The following is an 18,047-nucleotide window of genomic DNA, read 5'->3' as shown; positions in this document are numbered from 1 at the left end:
GGTCCCCCAGTTTCAAAACAGCACGTTCAGCGTCACCGAAGGTTGAGCGCAGGTAGTCTCAGGCACTGCCTCGCTGTGGGACGGTGCTAGTTTCTTGTGGTAATCAGATGGCCGTTTTGAACTGATGCAAAACCGTTACGAATCGATGATGCTAGCATAAATTATATGATGCGTTGTAGCATTTACGATTCAATTTCGGCATTACCATACGCGAAGCAACAAATCACTGTAAAAAAGCCGCAAACAAAACTTTTGCTGTCAGCGATCCTTCAACATTCCTCCCTGCTTGGTTTGCCGCGTGCTTGTAGAGACAGGAAAAGAGAGAAATCAATTACAGTTGTGGTGGCAAATCAATGTAAATCCATTTGCCACTGACCGATCCTAAAAATGTTGAAGGCAGTCAATTTGCGAGGCTATAAACTCCAATAATGAAGCCAGATGATGCTTGGTTAGAAAAGTGTTGCACTACCCTTTTAATGCCATTTAGTCTATGCTACACAAAAGTGCCTTTCTCCAGTATTTAACTTTGTAAAACTGATGCCTTTCAAGTTAAATGTAAACAAGCTTGAACAACTTATCGTCTCTTTCAAATCTTTCAGTGAAACTTAATATGCTGTATTACTGGACTTAGCAAGAAGTTCTAAATAATACTCTAGAATTGATACACACTCAAATAGTTAATGCAGACCTATGAAAACGGAGCATGTTAGGTGGCTACAGAGGTAGTAGCATTCAACAATAACCTTTAATATTACCTTAAAATAAAGTTATTCATCCACAACAATTATGCACATGAGATGCTACCAGAACACAAGACACTACACGACTGTCATTTTCCCTGACTATATAAACCAAGTACTAAATTTTGTACAACTGTCTCATAACATGCAGCCACTCCACTCCACACATAAGCCAATGCGGCAGTAGCTTTCTAAAGCCATCTTCATATGGCAACTAAGCACATAAAACATCCTCCATTGGGCAAATGGTTAAGTACAATCATTCTTTGAGCACACAACTGGCCAAGCACACACAAAGAAAGGAGAACCCATTACCACCAGCAGGAACTCCACAAACACAAAGGAAAGACCAAGTAATTGAAAGTTGAGGCAGAAGCATAGCACCGCCAACAACAAGCAGGCGAGAGAAAGCTACTGTGAAAGCATCGAAAAAAATAACTCGCATGCCCCTGCATACAAGGCTCAAGCCAGGATGCAAAGCCTGCGTTCCAAGACAAGAGAGAGGGAGAGATAAGCCCAGCAGGCCCGATGTGAGTGAGTGGCTTTGACAAGAGAGACCAAGAGCGAAGTGCAAATTTCTAGCGCCAGAGTAAGACCTCGCTCGACCGCGGTCGGCAAGGTAGCGCTAACTAACCAGTACCTGTCACAGGCAAAGCCCCGGCAGCAAGCAAAGGCGCAAGCGTAAGAGAAGGGAGCAGGGAAAAGGGGTGTAAGTAAAAAAATCTCGTGAAGCCTACCTAAGACACTAGAGACCAGGGCTCTAAATTTGCGATGAGGGCCCTTGATTTCAGGGAGATCCACTAGTTTCGAGGATTTCATGGGAAAAGAAATAGGGAGGCAGTGTTGAGGAAAGGTGGAGGAGGAAGAAAGCCAAAGTGGGAAAAAACGTGTGAGGCGGATGCAAGATGAGAGAAAGACAGAAAGAGAGGGGAAAGAAAAAAAAAAAGGATTTCAATTTCAAGATGGTCGCCAAAGCAGTGACAATAACAACAACGACAACGAGTGTAGAAACACAGTGACCACAGGTCACCACAGTGACAACACAGCATTTGCACATAAGGGTTACGAAAAGGCACACACTTCCCAAAGCAGTTCCACTTGCCCACTGCTGTCTGAAGCTAAATGGTGAAACTGTAAGGAAAGGCCAATAGCAAGAAGCTTTCCACATTTGCACGCAGGTTTTCCTTCATATTTTTACCTTTTTTTTAAATGCTTAACTTCACCAGAGAGACAATCTTTGCCAACCTGCACCTTCTGCGCACTGCTCGCAACTGACTCACTCCCATTCTTTTTCTTTTTCTTTGCTGTATTGAAACCCATCAGTTAGTTCACTAGTTTGCTGTTCCCTCTAAAGGCACAACAGTGAATGCAGAACGATATCTGCCTTTTACGTTGCGAATGTAAAGTCAGTGGCATGTTTTTAATGGCTGCACTGGTGGTTTATCACACCAGTGTAAAGTATTCGATACTCCAACGTTCAAGAGCACAAGGTGCTGTGAAGAACAGAGAAGCTTCAATGTACCATTATTTACTATGGGTTTTCTTAGTAATCTTCTACTGCAGTGGTTTAGTCAGTCTATGACAGAGGTATACAGATATGTTAGAAAGCTAACACTTCACAAAGAAAGTACATGTATCTGTGCAAGCAGAAACAGGTGTAATAGCATTTAGGCATTCTGTGGTTCCTGGGCATGAAGACAACACAATAGGTGCCAGTTATACATATTCTTATTAGCATGCCTTTCATACGCTCAAACTATTTGATAACTATTTGCACGTACATCAATGGAACAAACTAGTTATGAAACTAAAGGTGCACAACCAGTACGCTACCATGTGCTACAGCGGCAAATCATATTTATGGTAATGTTGGCGGGTAATAGTGACAATGATGATTTTGCCAGTATGTACTTTCGAAAAAAATATATAAGCTGTCTAAAACAGCAATATCAGGCTACAAGAACTGGGCACCATTAAACTATTTGTGTATGGTTAGCTGCACAGATACACGTAACCATTCACCATGTAGGTTGCAGGGAAACATTCATTACATAAATATTTCGAAAACAAAACGAAAAACCCACATCTAATTACGATTGCTGCACCCGGGCTCCTTCATTATGCAAAAAAATGAACAAACTATCATTGGCAGAGAGATGTACTATAAAGAATAAACTGACACATAAACACAAGCAGTTTAGTGGTCTAAATAAGTAGCTAGCAGAGTATATAAAGCCCGAACCTTTTGCCCTTATACATATAAGCACATTTAATTAAGGCTTTGAAATTTTCCTTAATATGCCTCAATGTGTTAAATTCGGAGTGCCTTAACACCTTCACTGTGGCAAGCTTTCTTGAGGTCTCCTTTTATGTGCGGAGTTACGCACCGGTGGGCCACTCGGTATATTTTCCAGGTGTGCTGTGACCCTCCGGTACGTCACCGATGAGTCATGGCATCTAACACCAGAAAAACATTCCTTTTTGAACCAACAATCGTATCTATGCATTCATGTTTGATGAAGTCATCGCATCAGCAAGCAGATGCATGGTCGTAACATTGTGACTGCATAGGAGAAGCACAGCCTGTGACCCATCGGTGGCCCAGCCACAGTGAGCGTGTTAATGTGAAAACTCTGTGATGTCAGTGAAGAGATGGTGAGTCGGGTTAGCTAATTCAAGTAAAAAAAAAACTTAAATTGTCTTAAAGTGAATGCCAGTACCAATGGCAACCTTCAGCTCATGACTCAAGTTCAATGTGTACCTGTCATGCTTCAGAAAAGATGCTAACAAATGATTTGCTGCAGTGGTGATTGTATACTAATCAATTGTATGATTACTGCATGAGAACTTAAAAGTCTTCATGTGGATTACCCATAAGAACCTTTGGTAGTACATGGATTTTATGAGACAGCACAAAGCGACTTTTTTCACTGCTGCTTGCTGCTCTCACGTGTCAAAGACAAACTCCGGCAATTTTTTTGAGGACAATAGATCTCAATGACACTTACAGAGCAAAACTAATTAAATCAACAGACAATTATGGCAAGAGAAGCATAAGGGGCATTATCTCTAGTTTCTTAGACTGTAGCGTAATGATTTTGACTTAAATTGAAAGTAATCAAAGTGGACGAAAAATCACACTTTGCGTCGGTGGGATCAGAATCCACAATCTTGCAGGGCACATTACTCAGCACACTTCTATCACTATGAAAAACAATGAGCTTAAAAGACGCACGCATTCTTTACCCGTGAACATTAATGATTACCTCATGCCAGCCACACCTCGCTTCCCCATTATGTATCATGTACTACATGAAGCCACGTGTCAAGAATGATGGGAGTGTATAACAGATGCCGGTGCAGGTATCCGGCAGCATGAGTGGGACGTTTCTGAGCTAGTGTTCTGATGCTGCACGATGCTGCTACTAGAAATTACTTTCCATGAAGACAATCGTGGGATGGGCAGTGATGTTGCATTGTTGGCTGCATGTGCAGGTTGTTTCACGCTTAGAAGAAATCTTGGAGCGCGTGGCATTGTGGTGCAGCAAGCACTGCAGTCGTGCGCCAAGAGCAGCTCGCACCGGCACAAACGCTCGAAATGCATATCGTTGAGCCCCGTTGTCTGCTGCAATGGTGTGCCCTGTTGGGAAGTGGGTTACAATGGCTGCTTTGTTGGGAAGTGGGTTACATTTTTGTGGCTGTGCTAGGAGACTGAGGACGTTTCGAGCAGATTTTGCCTTTCTTGGTATTGTGCATTACGGACGCACATGCAGTGAAGAAATAGTATATGTGCATGCTCTCAGTATGCTAGTCTTTAGAAAGAACAAACAAAGCATGCTTTCCAAAAAAGTTTGTAGAACCCCTGTTTTGCCAGTGAAGGATCACATGTTCACGTTTTACAACATTTAGAGGAGATTATCAGCTAAGTCCTCTCAGTAACAAGGAAATCCACAAACTCCCCGCCCCTTTGAGTAGCATGCTTCCAGAAAATGTGGCCACCATGCATTGCAGCAGCAGATGCTGTTTGATATTCCGTTCTCAAGTGCCAGAGCGTGTGCGAGCTGCCCGACTCCAGCGCTTGCCGCATCACAACAGCGCACACTCAGAGCGTTCCCCTAAGTGTGAACCACCTCTACAGGGTCGACCACACCTACAGTGCACAACTCATTAGTATTCAAAATTTAAAAATAGATAATTTATTCCAACTCTTATCAATGTATACATTGCAATAATTTTCCAATTTACCTTAATGAACATCAGCCTCTAGGAGGTCTTGAATATTAAGGAGATGTTCACCTCACATGTGGGAAACTCTGCACACCAACCACTGCCAGCCACTTGCGCAGTTTGAGCCCATTTCAATTGCATTAGGCGTGGTAAAGCCGAGCACAGCCACCGAGTTCTCGAATCGGCTCACAATCAATGTTACCTGAACCTTAAGTTGCATGGAACGGCTTTTATAGCACAATGTTTTTTATTATCCCGTTTTTCCTTTTGTACAATGCAATACGAAATTGTGAAAAGCAGCCACACAGTGCACTGTTAACATTGGTCTGTTGCCATCCTCTAGGGCTGCGAGTCTTGCTCGCCAGCGAGCACTTTTATGAATTAAAAGTGACTACATGTCCAAATGGAGGCATTTTCTCATATTAAGCTGACTCGTTACATAGCTTCTGAAGTGCACTATTCGCTTCTTGTATCTAGCTGGCAACAAGTGGTGGCCCCGTCCAAAAATCACCATAAACACTGCCTCATACGGATACCAACTGTGTCAGAATCAGCACTGAAGTTTCTGAGAGAAAACTATGCAGTTGAGAAATGAGATACCATATCTGCAAGGTCGTAATCTATGCCTAGTTTTATCAAACACAAAACTGTTGGTGCAGACGAAGTACAAAGAATGATAAATAAGCAGACACGACCCCACATAATATATACAGTCACCATCTCACTGTTTAGAATGTACGGTTGGTCATACCAGTGTGACGAAGAGATTCGATGAAAGTCATGTGTAGCAGAATTGCTTGTTTAGGTACTGTGATAGCATTACAGTTTGTGACAAGATAAGAATGGAAAATAAAGTGTACTAATATCTATTTGTGTTATGCACATTCAACTAGGGCTGCCCTTTGCTATGACATAATGGTTAAGACGAACCAATATAAAATTCAACTCTTATCCACACGGACACAACATCATCCTCGCCATTCATCAATCGAAACAGCTGAACTTTGTGATTGCGCGGCGTTTGACGTGCACCAAAGCGGCAGCAGCTCGGAGTGTTTGGCAACGCTTTGTTCCGTTTTGTCATTTTTGCAGCCTGACGTAGCAACAGGGCGGAAGCATGAAAAATATGGGCAATGCGGCCACGTAATCAGAGCTAATATTTATTCTTAGGCTGTGACGGGCTATAAATTTCACTGAAGCAAGGCTAGCATATTATTTGGTCCTAAACTAGCATTTTCTCAGCATTTCTACAATCCCACACATAGTGTCTCTGGAACATAGAATTGCAACTACCAAGACGTGGTAAAAAAATCTTCTGAGTTGATCTTTGAGAAGAGTAATGAGCTTCATGCAATAAACTACTTAATACTACTATACAATATTACACAAATAAACAAATCATGATACTTAGGTGGTACCTAGGTGGCGATAATTGCCACCATACTACAATTTCTATTCTGAGGAATCATTTCTATATGTTCTCCATTAAGAGGCTAGAAATCAAAGTCTGAAAGAGGTTTAAGTGAATCCATGTACTGCCAAGTAGGTGTGTGGATAAGTGATAGCTGTGAGGGCATTTTGTAGCTGCATTTAGGCAAAACTCAAGCGGTGGTCATGTTAACAAATCGCGTTAGCCGAGTGGTCTTAGAAAAAGCTAGGACCACTCGACCATGGTGAACACAATAGCTAAAAGCAACAGGGCAACAAGTAAAATTCAGGACGCTGAAAGCTGCTTTCTTTTTTTTTTTTTTCAAGGAACGATAAAAGGAATGACTAAAGCCCACTTAAAACTGTTTGGTTCGGTTTGTGTGAGAGGATTATGACTAAGTGATCATGTCATCACAGCAAAACCTGCTACAAAGAATTTCAAAAAGCTCAGACTGCAGCACCTCCGAACAAAAGTGACGCCGGCAAAGGTTCAAAACTGCTAGCTTTGTCTTTTAACGCGTTACTAAAGCAACAGTAAAAGGGAAAAATAAGAAGAATCTACATATGCAAAACTGAAAGAGATATGGTTCTCAAGAAGGAGGACATGTTTATTCTGGCTGCTCAACACCATTTGAAAAGCATAACTCTTAATGTTGAAAGGATAATGCTGACATAAATCAAAAGCCTAAGGTTGCTAAAACACTTTAGCAAACAGAAGCAAAGCCATTAGAAGCCACGAGGGCATTAATATTGTCAAAGCCAAAATAGAGAGAAAAAAAAAGTACATGGCACCAGGAAAAAATATTGCCAATGCTTTTTACAAAGTCACCAAAACCACCACCATGGCCACTGCATGCGAGTGCATGGTGCAATTAAAAAGCACAGGGTGCAACAAGATTTTTCACATTTTCCCATACCATTCAAAAATGAGGAGGGGGCAGCACGCACACAGCACACGTCCACAGTGAGCACGACGACGAAGGAAAAAGGCAAACACGCCGGGAGGACGAAAAACGTGGCAGGAGGTTAAAAAAAAAAAGATGTAAAAAAAAAGGTGGTAGTGTGTGGATGTCCAGAAAGTAGCGGAGTAGTATGCAAATATCTGCATCTTTGCTTCTGGCCCGCTCTTGTTGCATGCAGTCGCAATTACGCTCGGTTGTTTTGCCGAAAAAAACAAGCCGACAAGGATCATCATGCCCAGCGGTGAACACTGATGGACACTGTTCACGCAATCGATACCGGTTGTACGGAGCCCTTGAGGAATAGCAAATACATTAATACATAATAAAAAGAAAACACGACCAATTTAAACGTGAAAGAATGTGGAGTGGATGAAGCTGGTTCTGTTATTTAGGAGATAATGATGCCGACGTCAAGGCTTTTACGCCAACGAAGAAGCTCGCACGGTGAGACCAAGCAGCACTTCTGATCGTGTGTAGCAGCATGTGCGTCAGTTAAAAGAAAGCAAGAGGTTAAGGGGTAACAGCAGATCGAAAATGTGACAAAGTTGAGATGTTGCAATCTGCCCCTAATTTGTTATAAACTACATTTGCTATGTTCCTGCTTGGAGTAAGACAACTTGAAAGTGAAAATTACAAACAAAGTGATGCCCTAAAGTGCATTTTCCTTACAATGCTTTCATTCAATGCAAGTTGCTGCCTATAGTAGGGGTACGAACACTTGCAAAACATGTTAAAAAAGCCAAGCAACTCAATCTGACTAGTCATAGCAGCAGTTAACTTGTAACAAGCTTTTAGTATATTGTAACTGGTTAAAACAGGTGTCTTGTGAGAGATTACAGCACACAGGGAAAGTTATGTTAGGAGTAGACTTTTCATTATAGCTTACAGCAATGCTAGGTATACCTTTATATAACTGCTCTGCATACCTAAATTGTCTTATTACGTCAAACTTCATTAGCTGAAGCTACTTTAGTGTTGGTGTCAAGTAGAGCATAGTTTAAAGAGGCAATAAAGCCAAATGACACCTTAGACTTCAGTGATGAATTGGTGTTCAGATCATTCAAAATGTCAATATCATTGATAACAATTGTTTAATAATAGAGATATTAAGGTAAATGTATAAGACATGAGCTGTGATATCAGTGGGATTTTTTCATACTAGCCTGGTGATATACCTTATCAGTATAGCTACATTACTAGAACACAACCACTTATGATTGATGTAGCCTGACAGGTCACTGCACCATGGAATGATATAAGACTTGTGTGCTTCTATAGGCAGTGTCCAAACTCGCATCCTAACAATAGTTTGCCCCTTTCTGCTCATTATTACAGATATTTAAGGCTATGCTTTTGAGCACTGCAAGAACAAAGGTAGACAGCGGGAATCGTAAATGCAACATGGATTGAAACATAATCCATTGAAAGTAGCAAAGGTGGTTGAAAAGTAGGTTAGGCAGCTGAAGCCCAACATCATTACCTTTTAGACAGGTTGTTGGATTGTTCCGAACAGCATTAAAATAAAACAATGGCTAGATTATTGCCCGCAGTTATAGAAAATGTCCCAAGAGGTAGCCAAGTTAAAATAACGAGCAAATTATGTGATTCAAAAGCTTGACATCTTTCCATGAGCAGCTAAAACCAGCAAATGCTGCACTCAGCAGATAGATATAATGCCAAAAATGTCCCAAAAGCCTAATTTTTTTACTGCTGCTACTGTTTACCAATCTTCTTAATCAGCGATGCTTTCTTATTGCCTAGACTACTGGCAGTTAAGTGACAAGTTGTGGAAACAAGCAGCTCAAAACAAGGAACAGCACGTTCCTACTGTTACTGTAGGATCAGTTGTCAAGATCTATTTTGATTGTTTTCTCAACGTGACTAACGTCCCTTTGTTCTCATTTTCGCTGAAATCATCTGGGCCATTTCAAAACTGAAATGTACGTTACTAAGTCACTTTTTAGCTTTTTTGCAAACTGAAAAAAAAAAAAAGAGAGAGATGGGAGCTGAGATTAGGCTAAATATGGGGCTGGGCCATTTCTTGGGATTTCGTGAAATTAAAGCACTGTTCAAAAATGCTAATCATTGCCTGCTAGAATCTTAAAGCACTCATAGTGCTAATTGTTAGCCTATATGCCTTTATCATGCTGCCTACTAAATTTGTTTCAATTTTGCATAACATAATTAAATACATGGAAAACGCACAGTGCTGTCAAGATGCCAATGACTAAGTGGTTAAACCAAGCAAGGAGGCTATGCAGAATGTGGTCATCGGTACAATGCAGCCGATCCATGACAATGATTGATTCCCGGTGAAAGAGCAGCCAGTACAGGCCACACATTGTAATAAGCAATAAGCCTGCACCGTTAACATACAAACAGTAAAGACTGCACCCCTGACACACTTTTATTACAGTGATTCTAATGATAATAATGAATTCGGGCTGCAATCACAATGCTACAAGAATTTTTCTTTAAGCTGCCACAGAAGATGTTGAATATCCTCCCCTAGAAGCAAGACAATCGGAATGTACTCATTTAAACTGGCTCTCTAATATAGGTTAAATTATTGCCTAAAGCAACTGGGCGAGTGTACTGTAAGATGCAATATAGTATTCACCACTTGAGAGTTCTGATGAACATACAAAACTGCTGGATTATGATGTATATCCGGCACAAGCTTTCTTGCCTTTGGTAACATGTAAACATTGCTTGTAAACTACATCCATTAAACGGACGTTTAAAGGCTGTGGTACTAATATGAAAAGTTGAGAAACCTTAATATGGCAAGAGATAATTTGAAACTGCCAGACTAATCCCTCTGAAAACCACTTCACAATTAAAAGCTGAACCACGGTCACCGTTTGCACAGTGATACTTTTAGAATGCAAAGGACTACACAAGGTACTGCACAAGGCCCATTACGACTGCACTGCAGAGAACTTGGCGACTTTTGGCGCATGGTCAACACAACCATATGGTTCTTTCACAGGAGACTGTACTAAGAACTGTTACGACACCCCTGTCTTGAGCGCACTATGACTGATACCACTAGGGCCAGAAAGCTTGAGGACTAGCTGTTACACGGAGCATCTGTTTCGCTTCTGACTTCGGGTTGGTAACCAGCACGGCTACAGACCTTACCATATATAGGGTACATCTGGCAGCTGTCATGACTGTTTCAAGTTTCAAGCAAATAGCTTGTAACTGCCCAAGCCCTTCTTAAAAACTTCAGGATGAGGGGGTGTCAAAAGCAGTGATAAGCAAATTTAGTGCCGATTGGTTGTTGCTACAAAGTAAGGTTCAACGTTCCTGTACTTAGAGCAATATGGTTGCAGATAAAACTTCCAAGCTAACAGGACACAAAAGCAAATCTGCCTGCCACTGAAGCCTAGCAGCAATAATGCAGCAGCCATTTAGGTTGTAAAAGATTACATATGCCGAAATCTTTCATGAGCCGTGAGAATGTCAAAGTGAGAAAATGTGATAAGTTATCTAGGAAATTGGGCTAAGGGTGACTGGTACTGACTCGACAGTCAGAGTCGGTCATGCTACATGTTACGATATATTAGAGCAGATATCCATACTGAAAAAATAATAAAACTGTCAGCCCTATTAATGAACTGTCATCGATCTCCTGCAATAAACTGGATGATATCATGTCTCACTTCATCTCAAACACCTCAAGAACCTAGTGTAGCAGCAGGACGACTGGTTTTTAATGCGGTACTATCACAAAGTGGGACGACATTCTTAGCACATGGTGTATGTTCTGTCATTCTAGAAATGCTCTACTAAAAATGACACCTTTGTAGATGCTCTAGATTTTTAAATAGCTGTAGTTGCATAATCGCATATCTTCTGAATAATTTCATTGAATTTTGTCACCATTCAGTAGATTCACTTACTACAGCAGAGGAGAAACAAAACCGAGGAAATCCTTTGGAAAAAAAAAATAAACAAGTGCAGGGTATGAACCCAGTTTCAAAATGCATGCATTTACATTTGTCCCCAAACTTCATGATGGTAGTGGTAGGTGCCAGTGCTCACAGTTTCTGATGAGCACGCTTTGTTGCTATTACCAGCTGCACATTGTGGGCCAAGTTTTGAGCTAAATTTGAAATTCAGGAGGCGTCTAAGACACAAAAGTTAATAGAGAGATTTCGCAAGTTATGAAAATACGGTACGCAAATACAGTAAGAGAGTACCGTAGCATTCCTCCTTTCTCACTCATTGTGCTTTTGCCATTCCCTGTTCCAACGATAGCGCCAGTCTTGTTAACAACATGTGGGCTGACAGGCAACAATGAGGCATGACAACACCATAGTGACTTTTTGAAAAAGCCTTGGCATGGTAGGGGTGATTTCACCGGCAAAAGATCAGCGACCGGGAAAGGAGGAGCTGTACCATCATATGATAGCGTAATTGCGTGCCATATTTGCATAACTTATCTTAAAGCTCTACTGTTTGGCTGCTGCATACAAACAATGCCTGCCAGAAGGTATGCGGTAATCAAGTGAAAGGTGACACCCCAAGATGCTTAAGCACGAGCGAAAAACAGCTTCTTCTGGTCTTTTCACTCCAAGTGGTGAGCGCGGCGCTGCGCAACTAGTTTCGGGCTCATGAGCCGCCTTTCGGTACATCTTGATGAACTTTAAATAGGAACAGGTCCTATAAGGTATACGACAGAGGGCAAAGGTCAGCAGGTGTAGAAAAGAGAAGAAATACAGTGCAATGCGTGATGCGGCTGGCTGCAAGGAGCAAAATGCATGAGAAGAGTGGTGGCAAAGTGTGGAGGGAGTGCCCTGCCTTTGAGACTCCTCGTGGCCATGACTCTTGAGAATCTGGAATGGTGCAGAGACTCCAATCTGCAGTGCAAAGCTTTGCACCGACGGAAGGGGGAGGGGAGAGAGAAGGGAGGTGCACTGCCACTTCGAAGCACAGCTGTTAGGAAAACCATACCAGCTTTGCAAACACATGATAATCGTCACAACCCCGTCTAAGCATAAACAAGAACACAAGTTTAACTGGCTTGTTTACATTTAAGCTGTTTGGAAATGTGAATTTAGAACGGGTCAAGCCAACCAAAATTGAAGCTTGTTTGAATATTTGGCAGATTATATGATTTCGAATAATGAATACCCCAGCTATCTGTCTAAACGAGTGCTAGCAAAGAACGTGCAAGGCAAAGCATGGCCGGAACTTTTCCCGGTATCTTTTGCGAAACTTTGCACTGCAGAAAGGAACGCCCAGCTGTGCCAGAAAGGAACGCCCAGCTGTGCAAAACGCTAGTCGCAGCAGGATGGGTAGTGAGAGTGCAACAGAGAAGACCCTCAGTGGTGGAGGAGAAGGCAGAGGGCAACAGACTGGCGGCTGCACGACCACCTCTGGTGGTGACGGCCCTACTCACGAGAAGGAATCTTCTTGAAGACCCTTTTGGCCATGAAGTCCTGAAACCGTTGTGCATAGAAGCTGGGCCTGTGCACTGAAACAGAGTCCTGCACAAGCAGAGGAAGAACGACGACACAAAACTAAATTAGGTCTCACCTGATGTTTCAAAGTGCAGCTACTTTGCGCGGCAAGGACTTGCAATTAATTCACGAGTAGATATTAACCAAATAGCAATGCGTTACTGTTTGCAAAGATTGATTTCTAGCAAGATGATAAGTTGGGCCAGTTGGATTATGTTCATGTTTGAAAATTTGGTTGAAGTGCACCAAAAAAAAACACGGACAGAAGAAGCTGACAGGACAGCATTTACTCTCACAACTGAAGTTTAATTCAAGGGACACTAAAGTCAAATAAAAATTTACGTCAGAATAAAAGCCCAATGTATGACAACATCTAAAACGTCAACGTCATCAACAACAGTGCCCTACTTACTCAGAAATTAAGGTAAATGCACAAGAACACAAGCGTCGCACTAGGACATTTTCAAAATGATCCCGATGACATTAGACGGACCGCCCACAATTAATTACTAGTAATAAATCTAACTGCACCAACTGCATCAAGAGACACAATAAAATGCTGCTTGTTTGTTTATTTGATTCATGGAAAAAAGAACTGTTGGGACATTACTATCGGGAATGGTGCGAGTGGTTCAAAAATTCAATTTTCGCGTGGTTACACGGGACAGGTGGTGCTATCTAGCGAGGTGCAGTTGAAACAAAAACGTCTGCAATCTCGAAGCTAGTGGCGGGAGATCGATCAATGGCCCTTGTTGCTGCTGTGGCTCCTGCTGCTTTCAGTCTGCCGCTACTAGCGCAGTAAAGCTGGGCAATGATGTGCACAGCAACAGTGACGTGAGCCGGCGGTCCGGCCGGTCCGCTTCTAGAGGCGGGTAATTTGAAGTGCACTAACCCGATGTAGACCACTAAAATGTGATTTTATTTCAAAATAGGCCCTTCCTTGACACAAAAGTAACACTCCGAGGTTTCTGGACCGCCATTTCAACAATCAACGTTGACTTAATAGTTCCCTTAGCGTCCCTTTAATCAGAAAAAGGTATTGAAAGTGGATTCATCGTTCTTCACCCATGTGCAACGAAGCAGAGAATAACAAACACCCTCTTCTGTCCTTGTCTTTTCAGCGTGCTTCAAATGAATTTTCAAACGCGTTGATTTCTAGCCTAGTTTTTTTTAGTGTTTAGCATAGACTGAACAATTTTGCAAGACATTTACTTGAGTCTGTATTGAGTGACAGATAAATACACACACACACGAACACACACAAAAAAAGAAGAAAAAGAAAATGATTAAGAAATGCTGCTGCACCACAAGCAAAACCTTGAGTGCCGTAGCATGTCCTTGTTCAAATAGCCAGGAACTATTTCTAGGAACAGCCTGTTTATCGCCTACTCTTTTTGATACACCTAAATCTCAAAGTGTCTAAATGTATAACTGTACTGGATTAAAATAGTAGACATATGTAGTTATATCACGGTAACATAAAACGTCTTGAGCTGATGAACAACTGTGAACTTGGCCCTATCAAAGTTTCATGTATATAGGTAGGAGAAAAAAATCACCAAGTCAGAAATCTGAGACCACACGACACTTATTCAGAACAATATCTCTCAGTTTCATGAATTGCGTTGGGGTAAATCCAGAGACAAAGACTGAAGTTTGATGCACGACTAGCCACCATAATCTTGAGTACTGCAAGCCACAGTATTTTATATTGTTACACTATAATTGGACCCCGGTGCATCTACTGCCTCTACGTGGGACCGTAGTGGATATAGAGAGGAGAGTTGGGCTAGTTGATTTGGGGTCATTTTGAAGAAGCACAAAACACGACAGACACAGAAGACTTGTCAACACGGGCGCAACATTGTGAAGTTTTCCTCTGTGCCCTTCGTCTCTTGCACTGCTTCGAAATGTAGTAGACATGTTGCCAGAACAACAGTTTAGTATATAGCAATTTTTCAAAAATATTTGAAGCAGCAAAATTTTCATTTTGGAGCAGCAAAACTTTCCGTTTCGGAGCAATCTGGAGCAGCTAACTTCGGATGCTGGAGGAGAAGCAACTTGTGTTTGCATTCAAGGACATGAATAATTATTTTGGGGCTCTTGTGAAGAGCTAGAAATATTTCGATTCATTACAAATCTCATGGAGCCAATCGTGTTAGGAGCACTCCCACTCTCTATTTCAGTTGATGATGCAAAATAAATGGAGTCACGCTCTTGAGAATTCTGAAAAAACTTGTTCAGTGATTATTTTCATAACAAATAAAGAGAATACTGGTTGAATAAAATTCTACTTCATGAAATAACATTCTAAATACATTAATGCAGTTATCAGCTAATATGGCAGTCAAAAGCTCAGACATATTACAACACTGAAGACTCACACGGTCCCAACTGCATTTCCCTAAGATGACTTCAAGGATAAAGAAAGGTTCTTTTTCTTCACAACCGGTTATATGACTGGGCGTAACATGGCATCATTTAGCTAGTCTCATAAAGCCAAACTCCTCTGGCACTCGTATCTTTGTGCTGAAACTACATGATTTAACAAACTTCATTTTTCTTTTGCAGCAATGTCTTATGTGACTAGAACCTTGTCTATACTGAAAAAAACAACAACAACAACAATAAACAATAATGTTCTTTACACAGCAGCGTATACATAGGGAAAAAAAAAAACCTCACAGGGTACCTTATGCACACGCCTTAGATGACCTGAAGGCGACAGTCAAAAAAGTTTAAAAGAAAGTTTTTGTTACGATATATGAACATCCTCAAATGGTTTTTGCCGTCACCAGGGGCGAAGGCACAATTGTTTGGGGGAGGTGGGGTGGGGGTGGGGGATACCTCTTGTTTTGAAGGGGGGCCGGGCCGGCAAATGGTCATTTTGAGCTATATTGGCCGCGAGATTAAGCAGAGTCGCCGCCTGGCGGCAACTGGCCAGAACGGTGAATTGTGGATTGCTCCTCGCGTCGTCTGCTAGCCGCACCGTGTTTCTAGGTGCGCGTACGTCATGCACGTCCTCAAAGTGTGGTTTGTCCAGTCTTGTCAGCGCGAGTGTAACTATTTCTATATATGCTTGAAACGACGTACGAAAGCATTTGGTCTTGCCCGGCTGCTAATGCATTGCAATACGATCGGCGAGTGCAACTTTCGAGAGTGATGTTGGTTGTTTGTGATGTGATAATTTCAGAGTGAGTGCCGCTTTCTGTTTCAAGCTCATCGCAAAATGCTCTTGGCATCCTCCCAAACACGAGGACTATTAAATGCTGTATGAATGCAGCATTTTATAGACTTGGTTGTGAAAAAAAAATATACACGCTTCAGGTCATGCACTTGCACGCTGTTGGTAGGTGTACAACAACGGAACTGTAGTTTATCGATCATGCAAGGAGCCTTAGTTAGGTTTATCTAGTCGTGGTACCACTACATAGAAACATTACTCTATCACATAAACTGTGAGACTTCGGTACTTACACTGTACTTAAAACAGAGTTACCCCTAAATGCAGAGATCTTACTTGACTCGTATTTGACTCGTTCTTGACTCAAGACAGCCTTGCCGCTCGCCATAAATCGTTCTTGAACTTGCGGCTGAAGGCGACTTGGTTTGGTCGAAGTCAGAACAAGTTTCAAGTCAGCTGTGGAGCTAGCTTGAAAGCGACTTTATGTGTTATTCTAACATGGCCGCCTCTTGAATGAATGTTGCGCGGAGGTTGGCCATTGTTGAGTTTGCTTGCCACGCCATAGACATAGCATTTCGTAAGGCTCACTGCCTGCCAAAAATTCCTCAACCCGTTTTACGTGATCGAGAAAATACGATGGAGTTGTACGACGAGGAAGCTCGATACAGATTCACGAAGAATGCTGTGTAGGAGCTGCTGACTATGTTGCCACTTCGTGAAGGTGGGGACAACCGAAGACGCCTGTGCCTCCAATGTTTTACGGCACTGGCGCATTCCAAACAGTCACAGGGAATCTCGTTCGCATTCCATAGTCGATAGGTTGCTGTGCAGTCGGAAAAGTTACGCTACTCATCGCAAAGCACCTGTACGCTATGCTGATGCGCTTTCCGAAGCCGCCGGCACATCCTATAGGTATGTGGGACTTTTGTGAAGTGGTTGAATTTTTCGACGTTACAGGATGTGTCGACTGCACTTACGTGCCTATTAACAGCCCCGATGGTGACTCCGCCAGAATGTTCTGTAACTGCAAAAACTATTTCTGCTTTTTTCTAAAACACGATGACCCTTTCCGTCGTTTTCGTCTCTTTCGGTACAAAATTGACTAAGCGCTGTGTCTGTGTGCTTCTATCCTTTCGTCCTGTCTAGGGCCCTGTTTCTCGCTCAGACAGGCATCGCTTGCTGCACAACGCTAAGAAAAATTTCACACACACACATGCACACAAAAGAAGAGGTGCTCCTATCATGGGTTTCCTGACTATGTGCCTCCCCCTTCACCATCATGCAGCGAGACAGTGCTGCACCCCGCAAGACAAAATTCTGTCGAGGGCAATGTCCTGATCCCCACTTTTTCTCTTGTTTACCAATCTCAGCAAAAGGATACGAATCACTTTTGCTCCCAAAACTTGTTTTTTTTTTTATTTTGTCATATATAACTGCGACCTAGCCCGCTACAAGCATGTCTACAGGCGAATAGAAAGGCGAATACCTTGAAAATCCCGTTACCTCGCGAGCCAGGTCAGCACAAATACACGCCGCGGCGTTCGATAGGAAAAAAAAAAAAAAAAAAAAAAGACGAAAGGACCCAACGCAATGCTTGTTTCACCTCCAAACAAGCAAACGGGGAGAAACCGACTGTACTTGGCTGGGCACTAAAACCAGCAGGCAACGGACACTTTACAGAAGCAACACAGCGCATCGCTGCGGGGGCGGACACACGTGTCACTCGTTAGCCGTAAAATGGTAAAAATATGCTTGTGGCACTTTATTTTTACAGTTATTTTAAAATGTGCGGTCGATATTTTTTTTTTTTGCTGTAACACGTGCTTTATGCAAACAACTTCATTATTAACCTCGTCACCAGACAAGCAACGTGTTTCTCCTTTAAAGCTCGTTCTTGACTTGACCAAGCAAGACAGCCTGAGCATCTATGAAACACGAAGGCCGAGTTGGGCGTTTTGAAGTCCGCTGCTTGCTCATGCCAACTTACTCAAGTCGAAGGCGGGAGCCAAGTAACATCCCTGCATTCGGGGGTTAG

The 18,047-nt window shown here is 42.2% G+C and overlaps 1 protein-coding gene across 11 annotated transcripts in view; it reads right to left on the bottom strand.

Moving 5' to 3' along the window:
* LOC119172807 (phosphatidylinositol 4-phosphate 5-kinase type-1 sktl) overlaps positions 1-18,047 on the bottom strand; it is a 93,008-nt gene that overhangs the window by 33,094 nt on the left and 41,867 nt on the right. For 9 of the 11 annotated variants that reach the window (XM_075893460.1, XM_075893458.1, XM_037423955.2 and 6 more), the window contains exons 12-13: positions 12,768-12,855; positions 1,478-1,540 (exon numbers count right to left, since the gene is read on the bottom strand). In XM_075893460.1, the coding sequence (XP_075749575.1) occupies positions 1,478-1,540; positions 12,768-12,855 (151 nt within the window). The remainder of the gene's footprint in view (positions 1-1,477; positions 1,541-12,767; positions 12,856-18,047) is intronic. The other 2 variants (XM_075893457.1, XM_075893463.1) reach the window with 1 other exon arrangement.

This window comes from Rhipicephalus microplus, chromosome 4, assembly GCF_043290135.1.
Source record: "Rhipicephalus microplus isolate Deutch F79 chromosome 4, USDA_Rmic, whole genome shotgun sequence".
Taxonomy (NCBI): Eukaryota; Metazoa; Arthropoda; class Arachnida; order Ixodida; family Ixodidae; genus Rhipicephalus; species Rhipicephalus microplus.
Note: the sequence above shows the minus strand (reverse complement) of the source record. Positions and strands in the feature narration are given on the sequence as shown.